General features: G+C 39.6%; 1 protein-coding gene across 2 annotated transcripts; it reads left to right on the forward strand.

The window, feature by feature from the left end:
- Positions 1-2,696: 2,696 nt before the first annotated feature.
- On the forward strand, positions 2,697-19,136 carry phtf1 (putative homeodomain transcription factor 1). 2 transcript variants are annotated; one of them, XM_036212918.1, is made up of 17 exons: positions 2,697-4,388; positions 4,520-4,624; positions 7,161-7,214; positions 7,294-7,363; positions 7,462-7,620; positions 9,919-10,093; positions 10,285-10,426; positions 12,365-12,547; positions 12,627-12,866; positions 12,936-13,064; positions 13,432-13,701; positions 15,855-15,986; positions 16,062-16,148; positions 16,249-16,404; positions 16,474-16,569; positions 18,233-18,358; positions 18,560-19,136. In XM_036212918.1, exons 2-17 carry the CDS (start codon positions 4,589-4,591, stop codon positions 18,578-18,580), a joined length of 2,076 nt encoding a protein of 691 aa, XP_036068811.1. In that variant the 5' UTR covers positions 2,697-4,388; positions 4,520-4,588; the 3' UTR covers positions 18,581-19,136. The 2 variants fall into 2 exon arrangements, with proteins under 2 accessions (XP_036068811.1, XP_024148275.1); XM_024292507.2 differs by having other exon boundaries at positions 2,702-4,388; positions 10,285-10,393.
- Positions 19,137-21,379: the final 2,243 nt, after the last annotated feature.

Below are 21,379 nucleotides of genomic sequence, written 5' to 3' on the forward strand. Positions count from 1 at the left end.
CATAGATTTACTTTAGCCTTTAAGAAATTTGGATTTGCATTCATTACCTTCTTTTTTATGTATTTTTTGACACACACAAAAGCAAAAAAATAAAATGAAACTAGCATCTCTCAAAATGTGATTCTTTTTTTAACGTTTTTACTTTTTACCTTAGTAGATACCAAATTAGCAAAAATGCAAGCTTGTTGCATATTACTAGCTGAACTCCAAAATAGTCTAAAATTCCTCAATAAACTAAATTAGTCAAAAACATTAGCCTGTTGCTAAAATAGAAGCTAAACGCTAAATTAACCTTAAAAGACTCAGTAAATAATAAATTAGCAAAAAACGTTAGCATATTGCTAAAATTGAAGCTAAACTCTAAATTAGCCTAAAAACCACAGCAGAAATTAGCCAAAAATGTTAGCATGCTCCTAAAATAGTAGCTAGACTCCAAATTAGCATTAAAAAACTCATTAGATGCCAAATTAGCCAAATTACTAGCTAAACTCCAAAATAGCCTGAAATTCCTCAGTAAACTAAATTAGTCAAAAATGTTAGGCTGTTGCTAAAAGAGAAGCTAAACGCAAAATTAACCTTAGCCCCTGTAAACAATTAATTATCCAAAAACATTAGCATGTTGCTAAACTCTTTTTTTTTCGAAAATCTATAAAAAAATGAACACATAGCGCATGAATATATTTAAAGGCTTGTTGCTAATCAACTTAAAATTTTAAAATTTGAAGACGTTCTCATTCATTTCCTATGGAGCATATTTTGCTCAATATTTCAAAAAACTATAAAGATTATGAATACCAAACATAGAAAAAGTAATGTCCTGAACAAGCTGAACATTTTAAATTCAAAGATTGCTGAAATCACATTCGCTGAATGTGTGATTGAGTTTTTACATGGCGAAAAACTTATGGAAAGGAGGAGGAGAAACAGGATCACAATAGTGTGAATGCTTTAAAACATTCACACATTAAATACTAATTAAGTAATCCTTATTTTAAAAAAATACTAATATTTTTATTTTACTTAAGCCAAAGAGCCACTATGGAGGTTGCAGATCCCTGGTTTAAAAAAATGCATTTGATTTATGTTTTTGTGGCAATTCATTTATAAAATCTAAACTTTGCACATTTATAATAATTGAATAATAATGGTATGTTTTATTGTTATGTTTTTGCAAATGAAAGTTCTTTCAAAATAAAATATACCCTGTGTCAAATAATTCTCCTGCTGCAGAAGATTTAGCTGAATTATCAATACAAGACAGTCAAGTGAAACATGTATTTCTCTATCAGTATAGTGCAGCATCACCATGTCTCTCCCTTTATCATCAAATATAAACAGGACAGCATCGGTGCAGAAATCTGAATACAATACAATAAGCAGCAGCAAGTTCCTGTTGTTTAGCAGAAGGTCAGAATGTTTACATTAATCTGATTCTAATGATAAACCACTCTGTCAGCAGATTGAGATAGATATATCTTTATTGTCTCTGTCCAGATGTGCAATGAGATTAAAAGCTGTCATCACATCTGTGCAAAAAAGTACCATAAATGGAAAGATGTAGGTTATGCACTCACAGTGATCAAGTAAAAAAGTAAGCCTATATTGCAAATAAATAAATGAATATAAGCCACTTTAATAATAAGCAAGTAAAAAAAAATATTGAAACAAACAAATATATACATATATATACATTGTTAGTAATCAGGAGTTTAACAGGGTTAAACCTGGGAAAAGGTGTTTTATTTTGATGTGTATGCAGCACCTCCCAGAGGTCAACAGGTCAAACAGATCAAGGTTGGGAAGAGAACGGTCTTTGATTGAAGGCGTCTACAATGGTGCAGCTGCCAAACCAAACTGTGATGCAGAATGGATGAGCGGAAGAGGGTCACGAGAGATGAAGACCTCACATTCATTACCATCATTTTTGCTCAGTTATTTGACACGAAAAAAAAGTCTCTGCAAAATGACACAAAACAAACATCTCTATAATTTGGTCTTTTAGGAGAAAGAACTGAACTGGAGAATCTTGGCTCACTTTAGTCAATAGTTAACTCTTCAGTTGTCTATTTTATTAGTTCTGTCATTCATAACAAGCTTCATTTTGAGCATCACTGTTTCAGTTTTCCTGTATTTTCTTCGTTAACGCCAGAGACTTTGTACTTCAGCAATATTGGAACCTTTTATGTTGATTCTGTTGGTAGAACAAGTAAATGGACTGCACCAACGATGGAATACCCACTCCAGTCACAGTTTGATCTATTTCCAAAGTGTTTCCAGTGATCTTCTACTATGATGATGCTGTTTTTAGCCAATTTTTTAAAAAAACTGAATTGTTTCTGCAGAGCGGCTCATTAGCAGTCCTCCTCTGAGTTTTGGGCGTGACCTTTGGCATGGAGGTACTCCGCCCCCCTTCCCCTCTCTGTTGCTTTATGGGGGGGGGAAAGCAACATCTATTTATCTGGTCTTAGAAGAGATAAATGGCAAGTTTTCAAGCAGCTTTTTTTTGTTGCTTGATTTTAAAAAAAGAAATACCCAGGAAAAAAGATTTAAGCTTAATTTTCTTTCTATACACCCTCCATCATCAGAAAAATCCTACAACAACATGTTAAAAAAACAATTTTCATGTGAAATTTAAGCTGCGGCGCACTGAAAAAACCCCAAACAAACCCAGAATTAACGGCATTCTCCTGAGCTTGATCCCTCTCTTTGTTCCTGAGATAGATTTTGTGGGTTTGCATGAAGACAGTGTTGTAAAACCGAAACTCCTCATTGGTCAGATGTTGTAGTTTGATGACATTTATCCCAGATGTTGAGGAACAATATTGTACAGAGGTGAGAAGACAGGTGTGTTTACCAGAATGTAACATGATATTTATGAATGGAGACGTGAAGGCCTTATCACTACTGCCCCCAGAGGAGGTTGAGAACAACCCCAACGGAGCCCCCAGTCAATCAACCCAGCCTCCTGTATTTGGGTCCAACACTTCCTGACAGGTTCTCCGTGACTTCTGGCATTGGTGACAAACCGCCCTCCTGGGGCTCTAAGACATAAAACTGTTAAATAATAGGTTGTGGGATCAGATCAATGCAGCAACCCTGATGGAGGGCGCCACTGCCAAGGCAGGTAGTCCAACCCTCAATGTCCCTTTTTCTGAGCTCCTCCCTACACCCCCAGTGACATGCAATGGAAGAATCACAGTTATGCATCAGGCTGAGTTTGAAACTCCTCCACCCCTCAAATAATTTCATCAAACACTAGGATTACAGTCCACTAGTCTGTGAAACGTTAAACAAAAAGGGTGTTTTTAGTCTCTTAGATTTATTTTAGTGGATTAGCACAATTGGCTTTTCCTTAAATTCCCTGGTATGCTGGATTATTATAAAAGAAATATATTATTTTTTCTTTTTTCAGAAGTTTTTTTTTTTTCAACACACCTATAACACATATATATCATATATAGTTTCACCAAATGATATGTGTGAGGTTTTCCTATTTCAAGTATTAGATCTACAAGACACAAACCTTCTAAAAAACAACAAACTTTTTTATATAGGCTATTTTTTTATTCTTTTTTTTTGTTGTATTTATTTTATAATATTTTGCTCTGCATTCATCTATTTTTTAAATTCTATAAAATAAACTTGCCTTCCCTTGCCAATAGCACTTGATAATTCAATAACCTTCATTGACGGTGTGTATTGGAAGTTTTTTAGTTCGTCACTTCCATAGACTTACTTCGGATGCTTGTTTAATTTTGTTTTTAAATAAAGTTTTTTTTTTCAACGCTGCCATTGGTAAAACACGTTCTGATTGGCTAAAATGTGTTCACTCTGATTCCCAATAGTTCCTCAATTTGGTTTGTCAGGTAGCAAGTAAATCTAAAATACTTCTGTAAATTACACTATAAGTATCTATTTTTTATTTAATGTTTTGTTAAATGTTACTGATATATATATATTCTAATTATTAACTGTATTTAAAATCTTGTAACATATGGGTGGTAAGTTTCGATTTGGTCCTGCGAGACTTTACCCGGGAAAAACAAGCATCGGGTTCATGTAACAACACAATAAACGCCCGAAAGCGGAAGTGATGGAAAGAGTAAAAAAAGTACGATTGAGCAAAAGTTATCGTGTCAAGACGTACAGAAATGCGTAATATTAAGGCAGACGTTGAAATATGACAGTAACTAGTTCCTGTTTAGTCCAAAACAAAGGAGAAGAGGGGACGCGCGGAGCATGCGTGGATCGGAGTTAACTCAGTTTAAAGCCGAGACGCCGCAACGACACTGATGTTCACATCAAGAAAGTGTTTAACGATGATTTTGTGATGATTACAGAAGTTTTTATCCAGTCCGTGCCAAAGCCAGCGTGCAGTGTTACTCTGGGTAAGTGTCTTTACTCACTTCCTGCCGTTAGCTTACACGTAGCTGCGTTTCATTGTACTGTTGGGTTTCAGCTTCAAACCGCCGTGTGTTTTTGCTTCTATATTGTTGCACGTGCGCGGTTTTCTGTTCAGAGGTGAAGCTTGGACCCGCGCCCAGTCTCCCCGCCGCTGCAGGACCCCAGCCCGCTGTCTGGCTCTGTGATGACTATGGCAGGAATAGCCTGGTACCAGGAGAAGGTGAGCTGATGCGGCCATGCAGGGAAAGCAAAACACTGACGTTTTCAAATGTTATCAGTCTGGACTCGACCCAAGAGATTCTAAACTCCTCTCAGGCAAATATTTCACACAGATAGTATGTTGTTGCACAATACAGCACTTTGTATGAGTACCTTCTATGTTTTTATGTGGTTTTAGTTTCCTGGAATCAAGTTTAACAAAAATCAATATTAGTAAAATAAAGAAATCTAGTGAGTTATTTAATATTTGAGGAAGCTAAAGTGAACTTCTGTGATGGTGAAGCTCAGAGACGTGAGTTTGTCCAGCACCAGATTTTTCACTGCATCTCCCATAATGCACTGGGTTAAAGTGACAGCACTTCAGCACTATGCTACTAAAATAAAAGGATTTATTTGCCCAAAAATAAATAAAACATTGCTTGTTCAAGTTACATTTTGTATTAAGGCTAAATAAAAAATAAGAAAACTTCAAAATGTTCACTTTTTGTGCTGTTACAAGTGATCGTAAACATGAATATAATGTTTTTGTGTTTAAAAAACAAGGATCTTGTGATCATATAATCGTTCAAAAGTTATAGTTTAAAGAAATATTTTTTAAAAATCACTCTTTGGAAAGAACATATTATTGTACACGTAAAATTGCATATTAAAGATATTAATAAATTGATAAAGGAAAAAATAACTACTTGAGCAAATTTTCAACTAATTTAATTAAAAATTCTCATTGAAAACTATCACAACTTTTATTACAACATTTAGGAAAAACAGCCGAAACTTCCAGTTTTTCTGCCTGAATTATTACAAAAAATTGTTGTGAGATTGTGGAGGGACTGAACCTCAATACAGGCTGTAGAGTTTCTCCGGTTTTACATATATGAATGCTGGTCCACTGCAGAATTTTTATCAATAAAAAAAGTGTACCATGGCTCAAAAAGGTTGAAAAACACTGATTTATTGTATTATACCACTACAATTATACATGTTCTATATTCAATGCATGTTCAGCTTAGATAGTTGTAATTAGTTAACATTTTTATTTGCAGAAAGTCTCTGCCCTGGGTTTTACGATACACTTATTGAACAAAAATAGTGTATTTCCAAAATGATTCTAAAATCACAACATCTCAAAGAGAAAGTGTCAGTATTGATATCGGCGATACTAGTCCTGTAATTACTTTGTATCGGATCGGTTCCCTTATTCCCAGTATTGCCCACAACTTCTAAATACACCCAAGTGCACCCTGGTCCGGGACCGGGAACTGGTCTCTGATCCATCTTTCAAGGTGGTCTCGGTTTGTTTCCAATTGGACTGAGCTCCGGTTTGCTGAGTTTCCTCAGTCTCAATAGACTCAGTGCTCGGAGTGGAACAACTGGACCAAAACAGCACTGTAGCCGGGCATTATGGGATGTAAACAAGACCAGAGCAGCGATGAGACTTATTGAATGCAGGTTGGATGAATTTGGGCTCAATAAAACAACTTTAACGTTATACGTATTGCTTCTCACTAGAGCTGCCACAAAAAAAATCCTAAATTAGCCAAAATAGCTAGCATGTAGCTAAAGTATTAACTAAACTCCAAATTAGCCTAAAAAACAGAAAATTTTGTAAATTAGCCAAAATATCTAGCATGCTGCTGAAATATTAGCTAAACTCAAAACTAGCCAAAAAAACTCTGAAAAAAACAAACTAGCCAAAATAGCTAGCATGTAGCTGAAATATTAGATAAACACCAAATTAGCCTAAAAAACTGAAAATTTTTAAATTAGCCAAAATAGCTAGCATGTAGCTGAAATATTAGCTAAGCTCTAAAATAACTTAAAAAGCCTAAATTAGCCAAAACAGCTAGCATGTAGCTGAAATATGAGCTAAACACCAAATTAGCCTTAAAAAACCTTAATAAATGCCAAAATATTCCAAAAAGCTAGCAGAATTATAACCTTCAACTTTACTACACTCCGAATAACGACTAATCGACTATTAAATTAGTTTTCTACTGTTTTAAGAGTCAATTAGTCATTGATTAGTCGACTAATCGTGGCAGCTCTACTTCTCATTGTTATCAGCGTACCTTCTCAGCTGTCGTCTCCTGAGTAGCCATCTTGCAGCATTCCTCCACCGTACCACAGCAGCAGTGAAGTGTTGAACCTGATGCTGATGCAGACGATCAAAACTGGTCAAAGAAATCAAAAGTCTGAATAAGTGAACAACAAGGATTACAAAACAAGACAAAGCTTCCATTATTCCTTTGCTTGTTGCTTTGCCCCACCTTATAATTCCTGGCCAATGACTGAAGAGATCTGAAGTCACATGGTATTTTTTACAAGCTTTAGTTAGAAACATAAAATTTCCCTCGACGCTGACGGCAGTCTGAGTACAGACCTAATGTGATGTTCAGGACTTCATCTGGACCAAATTAAGTGGACTCGGGCCGGACCAACAAGCTTTTCCAGTCCGAAAACACCCTCATGCTTTGCATCGTCTGTGATTTCTACAGTGTATTTTCTTCTAAAGGAAACTACTGTGGCTTTGGTTGCAGATCAGAGCGTATGACCAGCAGGTGTGGGAGAAATCACTGGAGAAAGCAAACCTAGTAAGGCATTTATCCTGGTTAAGAGTGCTGGTGTTGGGAGTTCTCTGTGAAGTCCTGAAGCTCCTCGTCTTTCATGCAGGGCCTGGAAAACAAACCAAAGAAAACTGGTTACATCAAGCCAGACCTCATTGATGTTGACTTGGTTAGAGGTGAGCGGATGTCTCCTCAGTGTTCTTCTCTTTTGTCCTAAGATCATCACAGCCTTTTTCTTTCTGCTGATAGTTTTTTGTTTCATTTATCCTTTTAGGATCAACGTTCAGTAAAGCCAAACCGCAGAGTCCATGGACCGCTCTGACCCGAAAGGGTCTGGTGAGGGTGCTGCTTTTTCCCTTCTTCTTCAACTGGTGGATCCAGGTGACCTCCAGATCCATCTCCATATGCATCCTCCTGCTGTACGTGATGCAAGGTAACGAGGACTTTTACCTTCAGGATCTTTGTATTTGTTTAACTCACTTTGATACTTTAATCTCTGATTTTAATGGGCATTTTTAAAGGTTTTTCTTTTTATTTTTAATATTTATTGACTTATTTGGCCTTCTTGATGTTGTTAAACATAAGTGATGGCTCTGCTTTGTTTGTTCTCTCAGCATATCGTCACAGATTTAATTCTTTAAAATCAATTATATGTCAAAAATAAATTGTTTTTTTTCATAGTCAGCAGAAACCTCTCAGGGGCATATCGGTTATAAGTAGGGCCGGGAATCAATTAAAAAATTAACTAATTAATCGCAAGTCTGGAAAAAATTGATTGCGATTAATCGCAATTGATTTTTGTTTTTTTGTTGCAGTATTGCCAGCCACTTATTATCTGCAAAAAAGTTTTAGGTGTAATTTTATAAAAACAACAAGAATAAAATTTGTCAACAAACTAATCAGCATGTTTTTGAGGATAAATTTGAAAAAAAAAATCCCGCAATTCTGTCTTTCTTTTTTTCAGATTTTTCTTTTTTTTCTCATAAATGTTCTTTATTGTGTTTGTGAAAAATAATAAAACAAATTTTCTGGGATAACTTTGATCCAGCTGGATTTCAGGTCGGCTCGGCTGGAATCTGCACAGGTGGGGCGTTACCGTTATGAACTGCTCGCCTCCCGTGACGTTGGTGGGCGGGACTTTCGCAGAGAACTGCAGAATTTCCGCAATTTTTAGTAGGGATGTCCCGATCCGATCACGTGATCGGAAATCGGCGCCGATCACGTGATTTGGGACTCGATCGGAATCGGACTCCTTTGTCCGATCAGTATCGGATATTTCATTAATTCTCATTATGATCAGAGCTTTATATTTCATCTTATCATTCCAGATAAATACTTCACTAGAAGTCTGCATGTCATGAAAAGATCACAAAATGTCATCACCAGAAAACGCAGCAGAAAACGGCAGCAGCTGAAGCAGAAGGCTAACGTAAACAAAGCTAACAAGCTAGCTTCCGGGACCAACAACTATTTTAAAAACGCTTTAAACTGACAGCAAGTGTCTCTATTGGTTTGTCATGACTCAAACAACAACCTCTAAAGATATTCCAACAGAAAAAGACAGTATTTTTGTTTCTTTTTAATGCTAAGCTCTTCATGCTGCAGACAGACGGCTAAACAGCAGCTGCTAACTGCTACATGCTAGCGCCGTGATTTAACTCCTTAGGACCCGAGCTGTCCTTTGATATGCCTGTTTTATTTATCTGACAGAGAAATAACAGTTAAGAAAATTAACTACTGTGGTAATAAAACCTAAAATGTGATGTCTTAAGAACTTAAAAAGAAGCACATAATCTTAAAAATAACTAAATAAATACAACTAATAAATTAAAACTAATAATGACATCAGCTATTCATGAACACTCATCAAATTTTATGCTAAAATAAAGTCATAATTTATTTTTAAGAATTTAAATTGAGGACAGGAATCACATTTGGTCAAAAATGTTCAAAAGCTCTAAAGATGTTAAAGCTAAAGTCACTAAACGTTATCACATGACTAATTATCAGTTATATAACAAGAAAATTGTATTTTTTCCTAGTTTATATTTGCTGTATTTTTACTTGTTTATTAAAGCTACTTTACAGAAGTGTTTTATTTAAGTTTTTAATGATAAAAGAAGGTTATTAAAATATAAATAAGGGACAACACTAATCTTCTTCAATGTATTCATGTTTTAAATGTCTTATAAAAATATCGGATCGGGACTCGGTATCGGCAGATACACAAAATCAAATGACTCGGAATCGGATCGGGCCCAAAAAAACCTGATCGGGACATCCCTAATTTTTAGTCAACGTCAATGCTCGTTATTATGGAAAATTCATGTTGGTCCATATTCCACCAAAATAGAATAATGATCGGTTTCCTCGTAGTTGGATTTCTAATAGCAGACAGCTCGTTAGGCTCCGCCCCCCCATGTAATGCAGCTGCCGTTGGATTGACATTCTTTCTCCGCCTTATTTATTAAAGTAAAAGATCACTTTTGTCCAAAAACTACAAATAAATCCCATATTATCTCTTTAATTTAGTAAAATCTCAATCACAGAATGTTAAAAAAAAGTTGAGGTTGATTTTGCACTGATCTCACAGCTGCTGGCAGGACGCCTGAGGGGGTTAATAATATTAACGCATTCATTATAGTTTATTATTCGTGCATTAAGGGATCAACTTTCACAGCCCCAGTTATTATGTCTGTTGGTTTGATGTTGCTGTATGTGCGTCCCTCAGTGGCAGCTGTGCTGCTGTACCTGGAGGTCCCCAAGGCGAGCGCCAGCGAGGCCTTCGGGCCCATGTGCCTCATGTTGCTGCTGGGCACCGTGCACTGCCAGATCGTGTCGACTGAGTGCAGCCAAGGGCCTTCGGTGTGTCCGGCAGCCATCAGCAGTCCTGCACGCAGAAGAAGGTGACCTTACGCTTGCTTCATACCCAGAGTCTGAGCTCTATTTCTACAACGAGCTGTGAGAGTTTTGGTTCATGAATCTGTCATCATGTTGGTTTGCTGCTACAATCACGGTTGTTATTGACTAAAAGTTTACTTCTGAACAGTTACTGGATTAAACCCTTTCATCCGTTTGCAATGATCGTCTCCTTCAGGCCGCGGAAGGGCAGAGGGTTGAAAAAAGCGGAAGACACGAATGACAGCTGGAACACGGAGACGCAGAGCGGTCAGCAGCGTGACGGCGGCCAGCGAGAGGAGGGGACGGTACAGTCACTCACCTGTGGGCTCCTGTGCCAGGTCAGGGGCTCAGAAAGGGGAATCCTAGTTCTGAGGAGGGCTTCCACATCACAGTGGAGGGGTTGGAGATGTCCCTGTTCCTTTAACCCTTGTGCTATCCTAGACATGTTTACTTTAAAAGTAGGACCCCACAAGACAACACGCTAAACTTTTGTTTTTCATCTTCACTGGTGTCCGTGGCAGACATGAAATCCTGTCCACCTTTCTGATGGGACAGATCACACATCATTGTAAGGGTGGGGTCATCTGGACCCCAGTAGAGAGCACGAGGGTTCCATCATTTTCAGTCACATTTTATTTAGACTGATCCAACTTTTGTCACTGTGTGGTTTCCTCCTCATTGGTGGAACCGACACACATTTCCAGGAGTGAGACTCAGGTGAACCCAGGAACCATTTGGTGGTTAAACCCCCCAAATCCAAGCCCTTCATGCTGCGTTTCAAACAGGGAGGCTCTTATTTTGAGGTCTTACCGTGAACTTGAACCCTCAACGTTCCGGTCTTGGGGCGAACACTCTACCACTATTCCACTGAGCTTCCTCTGTTTATATTAATCAAACACATTGCAAACAGCCTATTAGGTTAAGGTAGAGCTTTGTTTGACCCACCCACCTGTCAATCAAAAGTTTGCATTCCATAAAGACGCCAAAATGTGACTTTAAATAAAATCCAAACGACTGATCAAAGGCTCTCTGAGTTTCCTTTTATGTCAGGGGTCGGCAACCTTTAACAGTAAAAGATCCATTTAGACTTGTCTTAGTTTTTGGGCTTTGTTTATTTGTTTTCTTTAGGCAGTTTTAGCAGGAGCTGCTGACTCTGACGGTCGACATGTCTGGGTCAGCAGTCTCCATGACTTATTTCATGTTTGGTCCAGGAGCCACCATGGAGAGATGAAAGAGACACATGTGGATCTGGAGCCAAAGGTTGCAGACCTCTGGTCCATACACAGTAAAAAAATAGACATCAAAAATGTTTCTGACACAAGACTGTCAAAGACTTTGTTTTGGTTTTAAATCTGACTTTTTAACAATGAGAATTGCTCATCTTTGTCACCAGCCTTCGGTGGTCTTTTGAGGAACTGCAGCTTTTAATGGCAGTAAGTTTCTCTCAAATTTGGGAGTGGAAACGTGGAACCCTCAACATAAATGTGTCCTCTTAACATTTTAGGGATCGTTCTATAAATACTTTATTTTAAAAACTAAAAAATCTTATTTTTCCTCAGTTTTACTTTTTCTCGTGTGTATTTACTGGGGCAGGAGTGGTAACCTGAAGACTAGAGCTGCCACAAATGATTATTTTGATAGTCCACTATTCAACAATTAGTTTTTTCAGATTTCTGAATTTAAAGCACAAATCTTAACCATCATTAACTTTAACTAAAAACTAGATATATAGCATTACCTGCGATAATGCCAGTGTGAATGCTGTAAACTGAATTTGGTCGCTGAAGATGCTGAAGCTGATAGCCAACTAAAATATTAGTTAAATTCCAAATTAGCCTAAAAAACTGAAAAAAAAAATCCTAAATTAGCCAAAATAGCTAACTTTCAGCAAAAATATTAGCTAAACTCCAAAATAGCTTAAAAAAATAATAAAAGCCAAAATAGTCCATAAATCTAGCAGAATGCCATTGAAACGTTCATCTTTACTACACTCTGACTCCATATAATATAAAGCAACGACTAATCGAGTATTAAATCAGTCGTCGACTATTTTAAAAGTTGATTAGTTGTCGATTAATCGACTAACCGTGGAAGCCCTAATCAAGACTCATTTACTTGGCGACTAACCGTCCTGGTTCTTGCTCTTCGTCGCCGGTTCTGTGCTCGTCCTCTGGCTCCTGGGATCCAGGATCTTCTCAGTCTGGACAGCAAAAGCAGACAATGGAGGTCTTAAACGTTAGTTTGAAGTTCTGAAGTGTGTTTGTGTCGTCATCCAGACCAAAAACCAGTCGGGGTTCGGAGCGTCTGACGAGCTCTCCAGTGAGGAAGAGGAGCAGGACGAAGGGGTGAAAACGATTCGACCTTCTCAGCTCTGCAGCCACCCTGCCATGAAGGTTTCTGGGTCCGGTTCTTCTGTTCGGAAGCGAAACCTGCTCTCCAGCATCAAGCCGAGGCCTCAAGTAAAGCCCCTTTTCTCAAAGTCCTGTCGGTGCTTCAAGCGACGTTTCTGCAGAGAAACGCTGTCTGATCTGAGCACAGGAAGGGGGAGGAGTCTCCGCCGTGGCCCGCGAGGTGGCGCACCACAGGGCTGGAGCGGGCTCTCGTCCGGCCTCGGACACGGACGACAACATGTGGGAGGAGCTTCTCCAGGGGCCGGACACCGCCTCCACAGGAAGCAGCGACACGGAGGGGGACGAGGGTTTGAACGGCGAAGTGAACTTCTCCCAAAACACCACGCAGAGCAGCGACGAGGAGAGCCCGCCGCAAGGCATCACCAACGTAAAGACCACCTAACGTAAACTGACACCATTCCAGCGCTCCAGGTTCTAACTTATGGTTGGGTTCCAGAGCCAGCTGACCTGGCTGCAGGCGTGTCACCCGTCCAAGGACCGCGTCAGCGCCATCATATGGGAGAAGGGCGAGTGCAAGAAAGCAGAGCTGTCTGTGCTGGAGATGAGTGGCATCATCCTCAGCAGGGTAAGCCGACACCCGCCGCCAGTCATTGAAATACTTTAGATGCTTTGAGAAGGACACGGGGATGCTGAACTCCATCCATCTCTCAGGATATTTCATACTCTAATCTCCTCTGTGTTTGTATCCTTTGATTTAAAGTTTTCTCTGGTTTAGGTTTTAATATCTGAATAAACTTTAACTGCAGGAAAGAATGAAAAACTAAATGATTAAATGACTTGGAGAGGACACACTGAGACGTGTCTCCTCCCATCTCAGACGTGTCTCCTCCCGTCTCAGACGTGTCTCCTCCCGTCTCAGACGTGTCTCCTCCCGTCTCAGATGTGTCTCCTCCCGTCTCATATCTGTCTCCTCCCGTCTTCGTGGTCTGCAGGTGAAGATGGTGGAGCAGGGTTTGGGTTACCTGGTGCTCGGGGGGCTCATTACTGCCACCCTGGCTCTGCTGCCCTTCGCCTTCCGCCTGGCTCAGCGTCTGGACATGAGGAGCCTGGGCTCGCACTCGCTGCCTCAGCTGCTAGAGATCGCGGTGGGACCGCCCGACGTGCGGGCCTACGCCTTTTTCTTCATCACGACTGTGCAGAGAGTCTGCTTCACCGGGCTCTTCTTCTTCATGATGTGTGTGGCTGAGCGGACGTACAAACAGGTGGGAGAAGACTTCATACCTGTTTCCTTCCTCATTTTAACTTCATTGTAAACCATGTTTTTCATCGGGATCTAAAGACAAATTCATGCTTTCCTGAATTTTTGCTTTTTTTCTTGTTTTGTTAATTTCAAAGGTCTGAAGTCTTTTATTTTGAAAGGAAGTCTTTTGAACCTCTGTCAAAAGTTAGAAACTCTTTCATATTTGGCAAAGAAATCTTTTTTCTCTTGAAGTTTGTTTATTTATGCCAAAATATAAAAGTTTATTTTATATTTCTCCTAAAAAACAACAACATAAATACAAAATCTAATTTTTCTAAAGGATGTGTGGCTCATACTGGGTTGTGAAATCGACCCAAATGGCTCCTTAAGTGTTAAAGGTTGCTGACCCCTGACCTAAACAAAGTAGAGCGCCACCTATGGGGAGACACAGTAAAAACAAAGTAAAACATTAATGAGGGAAATCAGTTCAATTTATAGCCGTTTAACCCTAGAACACTTTGGCTGTAAAAAGTTACACCGTCACATTTGCCAGATAATTTTAACCCAAGATAATACACCCAATAACAAATATGGATCATAAAAATAAATTCAATTATGACAACACGTGATAAATGAGATTTTTATTGTATTTTCAATTGTGGAATTTGAGAAAAAAATCCTAAAAAAAAAAAAAAGATAAATACTTTTGCTCTGGTGAAAATTACGCAGCAGTAGTGCACTTGAATTAAACATTTTAAGCTTACCTTGAAGAAAGCTGTCATAACCCTGAAGATGAACACAGAGAGGCAGATGGTTGAGCGGAGGAACAGGATGATGTTGGTGAACAGATGCTGAGGTCAGAGAAACCAGGAAAGAGGTCATGAGGGTGGATGGAGTGAATGAGGAGGGTGCAGAGAAGAAGGTTAGATGAAGATGGAGGAGCAACGGAGAGGCAAAGATTTACAGAAAACCTCCAGTCGCTACTGATGGACTTTTAGCTGAAATAACTCAACATTCTTGTTGATGTCTTGCAGCCAAATCCTAAATCTGTTTCTCTGAGGGTTTTCCTGCATGCACCGTCCGGAGAGTGCTACTGTAAACTGACGATGTTTGATCACAAAACCTTTGAAACGATGAAGCAAATCTACGGAAGCCGAAAACTGCCTGCCCTTTTTTTTTTTTTTGGAACTTCGTTTTTTGTGATAACGAGATGATCAATAAAGAAGAATAAACCGTCCCCCTCTCCCTTTCCTGTACAGACGCCGAGACTTCACCTGTTTTAAGTGTCTTTAGTTTGTGGTTAACAACAAAAACTGCAGAAGAACGCTCCTCTAAAGTTGTTTAGTTTATTTTTTATTTTTCAGTGGATCTATGCTCTTTAAACGACTTAATTCTGTCTCAAGCACCAGCCCCCCCCCCATAATTTCCTAAAAAAACAATTGATCAAACAGGTTAATTGACAGAACCCGGAGCGTTTCTGCGTGGTGCGTTCACTGAGCTCCAGACATCAGCAGCAAAACAAAGCAGTTTATCAGAGAAATTCAATTGATTAAATAGTGTTGACATTTATTCTGAAAAACTGCTTTGTTTTGCAGAGGATTGTATAAAAATGACAAAAGCATTGTAGCGGATAGAGTTGGGCCAAGTGACTGTTTGGGTCCGCTAATGTCCGGAGTTCATTGAACGCACCATTGACAGATTCTCGTCAGTTCTGGTTCTGTCAATCAACCTGTTTGATAGAAGGTTGGAGGAGGGCTGGTGTTTGAGACGGAATGAAGGTGTTTGAGGGGGAACTTTGTGGCGTGTTCTACTGTTTTTACTGTTAGCCACAAAATAAAGAGACTTAAAACAGGTGAAGTCTCATCATCTCAGTGGGGAGACACTTCATTCTTCTTTATTGATATAACGAGATATTATCTCATTACCACGAGATACTGTGATACTGAAAAAACTACCTTTGTTTTCTCGAGAAACAAACTTTGTTTCCTCGTTATCACAAAATAATATCTCATTATTGTTATAATGAGCTATTATCTAATTTTTTGAGAAAACAAATTTGTTTTTAAAAAAAAAAGTCGGGCTGGTCATTTTCAGCTTCCATACAAATCCTCTCAGGAAAGACAAAAGTCAAATCTGTGTAACCCTGGACACTAAAGTAGTCCTGTTTCCCCGCAGAGACTCCTGTTTGCGAAGTACTTCAGTCATCTCACTTCTGCTCGTAAGGCCAAGAAGTCCGAGGTTCCTCACTTCCGTCTGAAGAAAGTGCAGAACATCAAGATGTGGCTGTCCCTGCGCTCCTTCCTCCGGGTTCGTCCTGACCGTCGGCTCTGCGATGTGGCGAGTTTGCTTTACTGATGTCTCTGTGTGGCTCGTTCTCTGCAGAGGCGGGGGCCGCAGCGCTCCGTCGACGTCATCGTCTCCACCATTTTCCTCTCGGCGCTTTCCGTCTCCTTCATCATTTGTGCTCAGGTCAGTCTGGTGTGCTTCACCTGTGTGTGTTGAGACAATGACGCTGAGATGCGGTCCGGTCTGATCCATGAACCCTGGTGTCGGTGATGCTCCCCCGCAGCTCCTGCACAGCCCCAAGACCTTCTTGGAGTCGCTGACCAACTGGGAGTGCATGGTGTGGGGCTCCTCGCTCCTCCTCTTCCTGCTGCGCCTCGCCACGCTGGGCTCGGAGACCAACTCCAAATACAGCAACTCCTCCGTGCTGCTGACGGAGCAGGTAAGGCCTCACCTGGAGGCACAGCAGGAGGAAGTCCCGCTGCAGTTCATGAAAACACCTTTCCTGCAGATCAATTTGTACCTGAAGATGGAGAAGAAGCCCAACAAGAAGGAGCAGCTCAACATCGTCAACAACGTTCTAAAACTGGCCACGAAGCTGATGAAGGTGAGCGGAAGGACGCCTGTTAGACCTTCACTTCTGTGCGCTACAGCAGGAGCTTCAAACTGAACTGAAACCAGTGAGATCGTCTGAGGACTGAAGGGACAACGTAGAACAAAGCGGCAAAGAGAATTGTAGATGATGTTTAGGGAGTGTAAGCGGCTGAAGAAGTATTAATATCAACATAGTCCAAAATACGAAGTAATAATTGTGATTTTAGTCTTTTTCTGCTATGGAAGTTAAAGCTGATGAAGTGTTTTTAGACGGTAGCATGAGAGATGCAGGCGGGAACTGCGCATCACTCAGGTCTCTGTTTGTTATTACAAGAAAAAAAAGCTGTTTTCTGGTGATAATGAGATAATAGATCTCATTATCACCAGAAAACGGAGCAGGAGAGAGGTCGTTCTGAACCTGTTATTATTGTAATATTAAAGGTCGGTATCACAGGTCGGTATTACTGGATGATCAGGTTTGAGTTCTGAAACAGAGGAGGTTTTACATGAACTTTGGTAAAGAGTTGAGGATCAATCACCAGCCAGTTGCAGTGGGCGTGGTCACGTCTCTACACGCCAAATAACTTCCAGCTGTATAAGGTGAACAAACGCCATCATCCAGTCAGTGATCCATAATTCCTACCTTCTCTGGTTTATTATTTTGTCTAATTTTGTTTCTTTTCCTTTTGATACCTGGAAATTACTTTGGTTTTCCGAAACGCTTCCATTTATTTATTTATTTTTATTTTAGCATTTTATTTTTTAAATGTATTCGTTAATTAATTAAATTATTTTATTTGTATTTAGTTTAGTTTATTTATTTATAATTTTATTTCATTTATTTTAATTTAACTTATTCAATTTTATCTTCTTCTTATTTTATTTTTTTATCATTTGTTTTGGATCAATTTTCTTTTGGTTTCTGGAATTCTCTTTTTGATTATTTGTTTTGCCTTTTGAATTATCTTTATCGTGTTTTTGTGTTGATGTGACTTGGACTTCAGGGCCACCATAGATAAGTAAAAGCCTTCAGACATGACGGCACGTGGACACTCGGACTTGAGTTTACAGATTTTTACTTGGGACTGAAGAGCTTCAGAGCTGGACATTTGCTCATTGGACTCTGAGCGTGTTTGGTTTAAAGTTCCATGAAGACCTTTAAGAACTGAAGCCTTTCATGGTGGGAAATCTTTGGTTTTAGGTCAATTTAGCTTCTCTACGCTGCAACCTCCATGACTTTCACCTGCAGACCTTGAGGGTCAGTTTTCTATCGAGGAAGAGAATTCTCTTCAGTTCTTTTCTTATGTTTTTCCCAAACGTTTGTCTGAATAGGTTTATTCTGTCAATCTAGACCACATGCTGCAAACCCTTCCTCTCTGGATTTTGAGAGTATTTCCATCATGTAAATATCATAAGTCATCCACTCCTCTACTGTTGGTGATTCCTGTTTGAAGCATTTTTTTGTAACGACCTTTTTACCTTCTTCCACCAGATTTTCTCATTGTTTCAGTTGAAATCCATCAGAAGACTAATTACACAGCTGCATTGCTTCATATTCTTCATCTAACTTATGTTTAAAACTGTTATGAGGCTCTAAATATCTGGAACCTTCGTATTTGGAGGTCTATTTCAGTTGTTTCCCTGAGGTGGACTGAAGCTCCTCTGCTCCTCTCCAGGAGCTGGACTCTCCCTTCAGGCTGCTGAGTCTGACCGTCAACCCTCTGATCTACACCATGACCAAGGTGGTCATCTTGTCGGCCGTGTCCGCCGTGGTCAGCAAGCTGCTGGGCTTCAACATCCGAGTAAGTTGTGGTCTTTTCCTGATCTTCTGCTCCAGCTGCACGGCGCCCTGGGTGAAAAGGGATTTCACCCCATCCCCTTTAAAAGAAGTGGAGTTCAAACAACGGCTTGAATTCAGGAGCAGAAATACATGAGCCATCTGCAGCTAATCATTGTGTTTTAATAGAAACTTGATCTCCTGTCAAAACATTTTTCATTTCCAGCTGTGGAAGATCAAGCCCTGATGAGAAGCAAAGCTTCCAGAACGCTCTCGCCACCACCGTCTGCGCCTCCCAGCGGAGTCAAGAGAGGCTCTGACGATCTGAGCGGCGGCTCGGCTGGTTTGGCAGAACGCTTCCGTCATCCGTGCCACTGACGTCTCTTTAAGAGAGCTCGTACAGAAAGAAGCTGCTGTCTGAGAGGATCTCAGGCCTTTCAACATTTCCAATGTGTCTTGTCCAGATTCGCTTTCTAATGTTGATTCATGTCATGTACAGTTTACTCCTTCTTTTATAGGAAAAGTGTCAAATAATTAGTCAGCTAATCAAAATGGGCTAACAGGTGTAATTGTTTTCTGTCAATCTTAGCTTGTTGTGTATTTAATTATGAAATTGTTTGTATTTATTCTGGGGTCTCCTTCAGCTCTGGGGCTTTTTCTGGTACCTGTATATATTGATCTTTGACCACTATCTGCCTTTTCCTATCCACCCAGGAATCAATGATCTATGCAAAGACGGTTTAAACCTTCATTAATGATAATAAAGAGTTTTACATTTGCTGAGTTTACAGCATTCTAACTTTTCAAGCGTAATGTTTGGGTTTTTGCTCCCTCTACTGTTGGATGTAAATATCTGCAGGATGTTCTAAACCAGAGTGGGTCAAATTAGTCTGATAATGTTGGGATTTCTGCTCAGGATTTGCTGGATTCAGAAGGAACGCTGGAATCATACAAGTTTGTAACCAAATGTATGGTTTAGGTTTCAAACAAGTGTTAGAACAAAGTCTGTAAAACAGTTCCTCTAGTCCACATGTGTCAAAGTTACCCGGCCCTCCAGGTAATTCTATCCGGCCCTCCAGATCATTTTATTCTATTGTTATTAATGACCCGATGTTAACTTGCTTTTACTTTTAACTTGTATAATTTTGACTAAATATATTTTTATAGAGAGTAAAACATTGAAAGTTATTTAAGGTTTAAGTTGATTTATTCTGAAATATTATTCCTGCATTTTTATTATTCACAATTATGTTAAAAAATTTACAGTTTTAAAGTTTTAAAAATATCACAGTTTTGCTAGCTTTTTGGACTATTTTGGGATTTGATAAGAATTTTTAGTCAATTTTGGAAATTGGCACATATTTCAGATACGTATTAACTGTTTTGGCTAATTTAGGCTTTTTATTTTAGTTTCTTAGGCTATTTTGGCATTTAGCTAATATTTTAGCTGGATATCAGCCTCAGCGTTTTTAGCTATCAGTTTCAGCTTCTTCAGCTATCTTTAGCAGCCAAATTCAGCTTACAGCATTCACTAGCATTATTGCAGGTAATGCTATATATCTAGTTCATAATTATTTTAAATTTTTACGGTTTTAAAGTTTCAAAAATGTACGTTTAGAGCGTTTAATAAATCATTCATTGAACATTCATTGAACGTTTATCATAGATGTATATCCTGTTCAGTCCGTGACCTAAGGCGTGTTTTGGATTTTGGCCCCTTGTGTGATCGAGTTTGACACTCCTGCTGTAAAGATTTTTGTCAACTTCCTGATTAACTCCGGCAGTAAACAAAACATAAACGTATCTGTTGCTTTAACAGCAAATCCAGAAAATATTCTCCAGTTTTTCATCCTCAGAGTTGAGCTGACTGCAGTTCCAGTAGATCCATGACAGGAAGTCAGTAAATGTTGACACAGCTACACCATCATGGATCCTCAGAAGAAGAGGATTTCAAATTTATGTTCAATATATTTTTCTATTCTATTTTTTATTTTAATCTATTCACTGTTTTATTTTATTGACTGGAGAAACTGAAAACTCAGCTGAAACTCAAGCCCTGCTGCTCTGCACCTGCACCAGGTGAGCAGAAACCTCAGGAAGATCGGGTCCTTCTGGATCCAAATAATCTGCACTAATACAAGAAAACACCAAAAGACTGAGAGGAAAACCCGGAACTGTCCTGAAGGAACTCCTGAACATCCATGCATGAAGCTGAAACGTGATGTCTGCAGAACCGGAGACGATGGTTAAGGATGATTGGAGCAGAAGCTGCTGGAGGAGCAGAAACCTCGGGATGATCGGATCACTTTTAAAGGTCAAAGGAAGCAAAAATAAAGTCAAGTTTCACATTTCATTTAGTCTTATCTAACTTTAGTCCCTTTTCTGTGCAGATTTCTCTTCATTGGTGGAGCCAACACATATTTCCAGAAGTGCGACGCGCTCTGTCATGCGCGGGAACGGTCTGCGGAATTATGGCAAGCGAAAGTAATCACCAGGAAAATCGTTGTAAAAACCGGCGTTTTGGCCGTGAAAAATGGCGGTTTTAACGCACGTTTTGAAAGGAGCACGTGAATTACGCCGTCTTGTGCCGTCCCTAAACGCACGTCGAAAGCAGCGTTTTACTGTGTGCAAATAGCACGTCGAAAGCGCCGTTTTATTGTGTGAAATAGCGCGTCGAAAGCGGCTTTTTATTGTGTGAAATAGCGCGTCGAAAGCGGCGTTTTACTGTGTGAAATAGCGCGTCGAAAGCGGCGTTTTATTGTGTGCAAATAGCGCGTTGAAAGCGCCGTTTTATTGTGTGAAATAGCGCGTTGAAAGCGGCGTTTTATTGTGTGAAATAGTGCGTCGAAAGCAGCGTTTTACTGTGTGAAATAGCGCGTCGAAAGCGGCGTTTTATTGTGTGAAATAGCGCGTCCAAAGCGCGTGTGAAATAGCGCGTCGAAAGCGGCGTTTTATTGTGTGAAATTGCGCGTCGAAAGCGCCGATTTATTGGGTGCAAATAGCGCGTTGAAAGCGGCTTTTTATTGTGTGAAATAGCGCGTCAAAA

This window comes from Oryzias melastigma, linkage group LG7 (assembly GCF_002922805.2).
Source record: "Oryzias melastigma strain HK-1 linkage group LG7, ASM292280v2, whole genome shotgun sequence".
Classification (NCBI taxonomy): Eukaryota; Metazoa; Chordata; class Actinopteri; order Beloniformes; family Adrianichthyidae; genus Oryzias; species Oryzias melastigma.

Excerpts from the sequence above, each read along its gene's own strand:
- phtf1 (XM_036212918.1), top strand. The coding sequence starts at position 4,589 with ATGACTATGGCAGGAATAGCCTGGTACCAGGAGAAG. Across the intron at positions 15,987-16,061 it reads CCCTGCGCTCCTTCCTCCGG|AGGCGGGGGCCGCAGCGCTC; the intron begins GTTCGTCCTGAC and ends CGTTCTCTGCAG. Across the intron at positions 16,570-18,232 it reads TGGCCACGAAGCTGATGAAG|GAGCTGGACTCTCCCTTCAG; the intron begins GTGAGCGGAAGG and ends GCTCCTCTCCAG.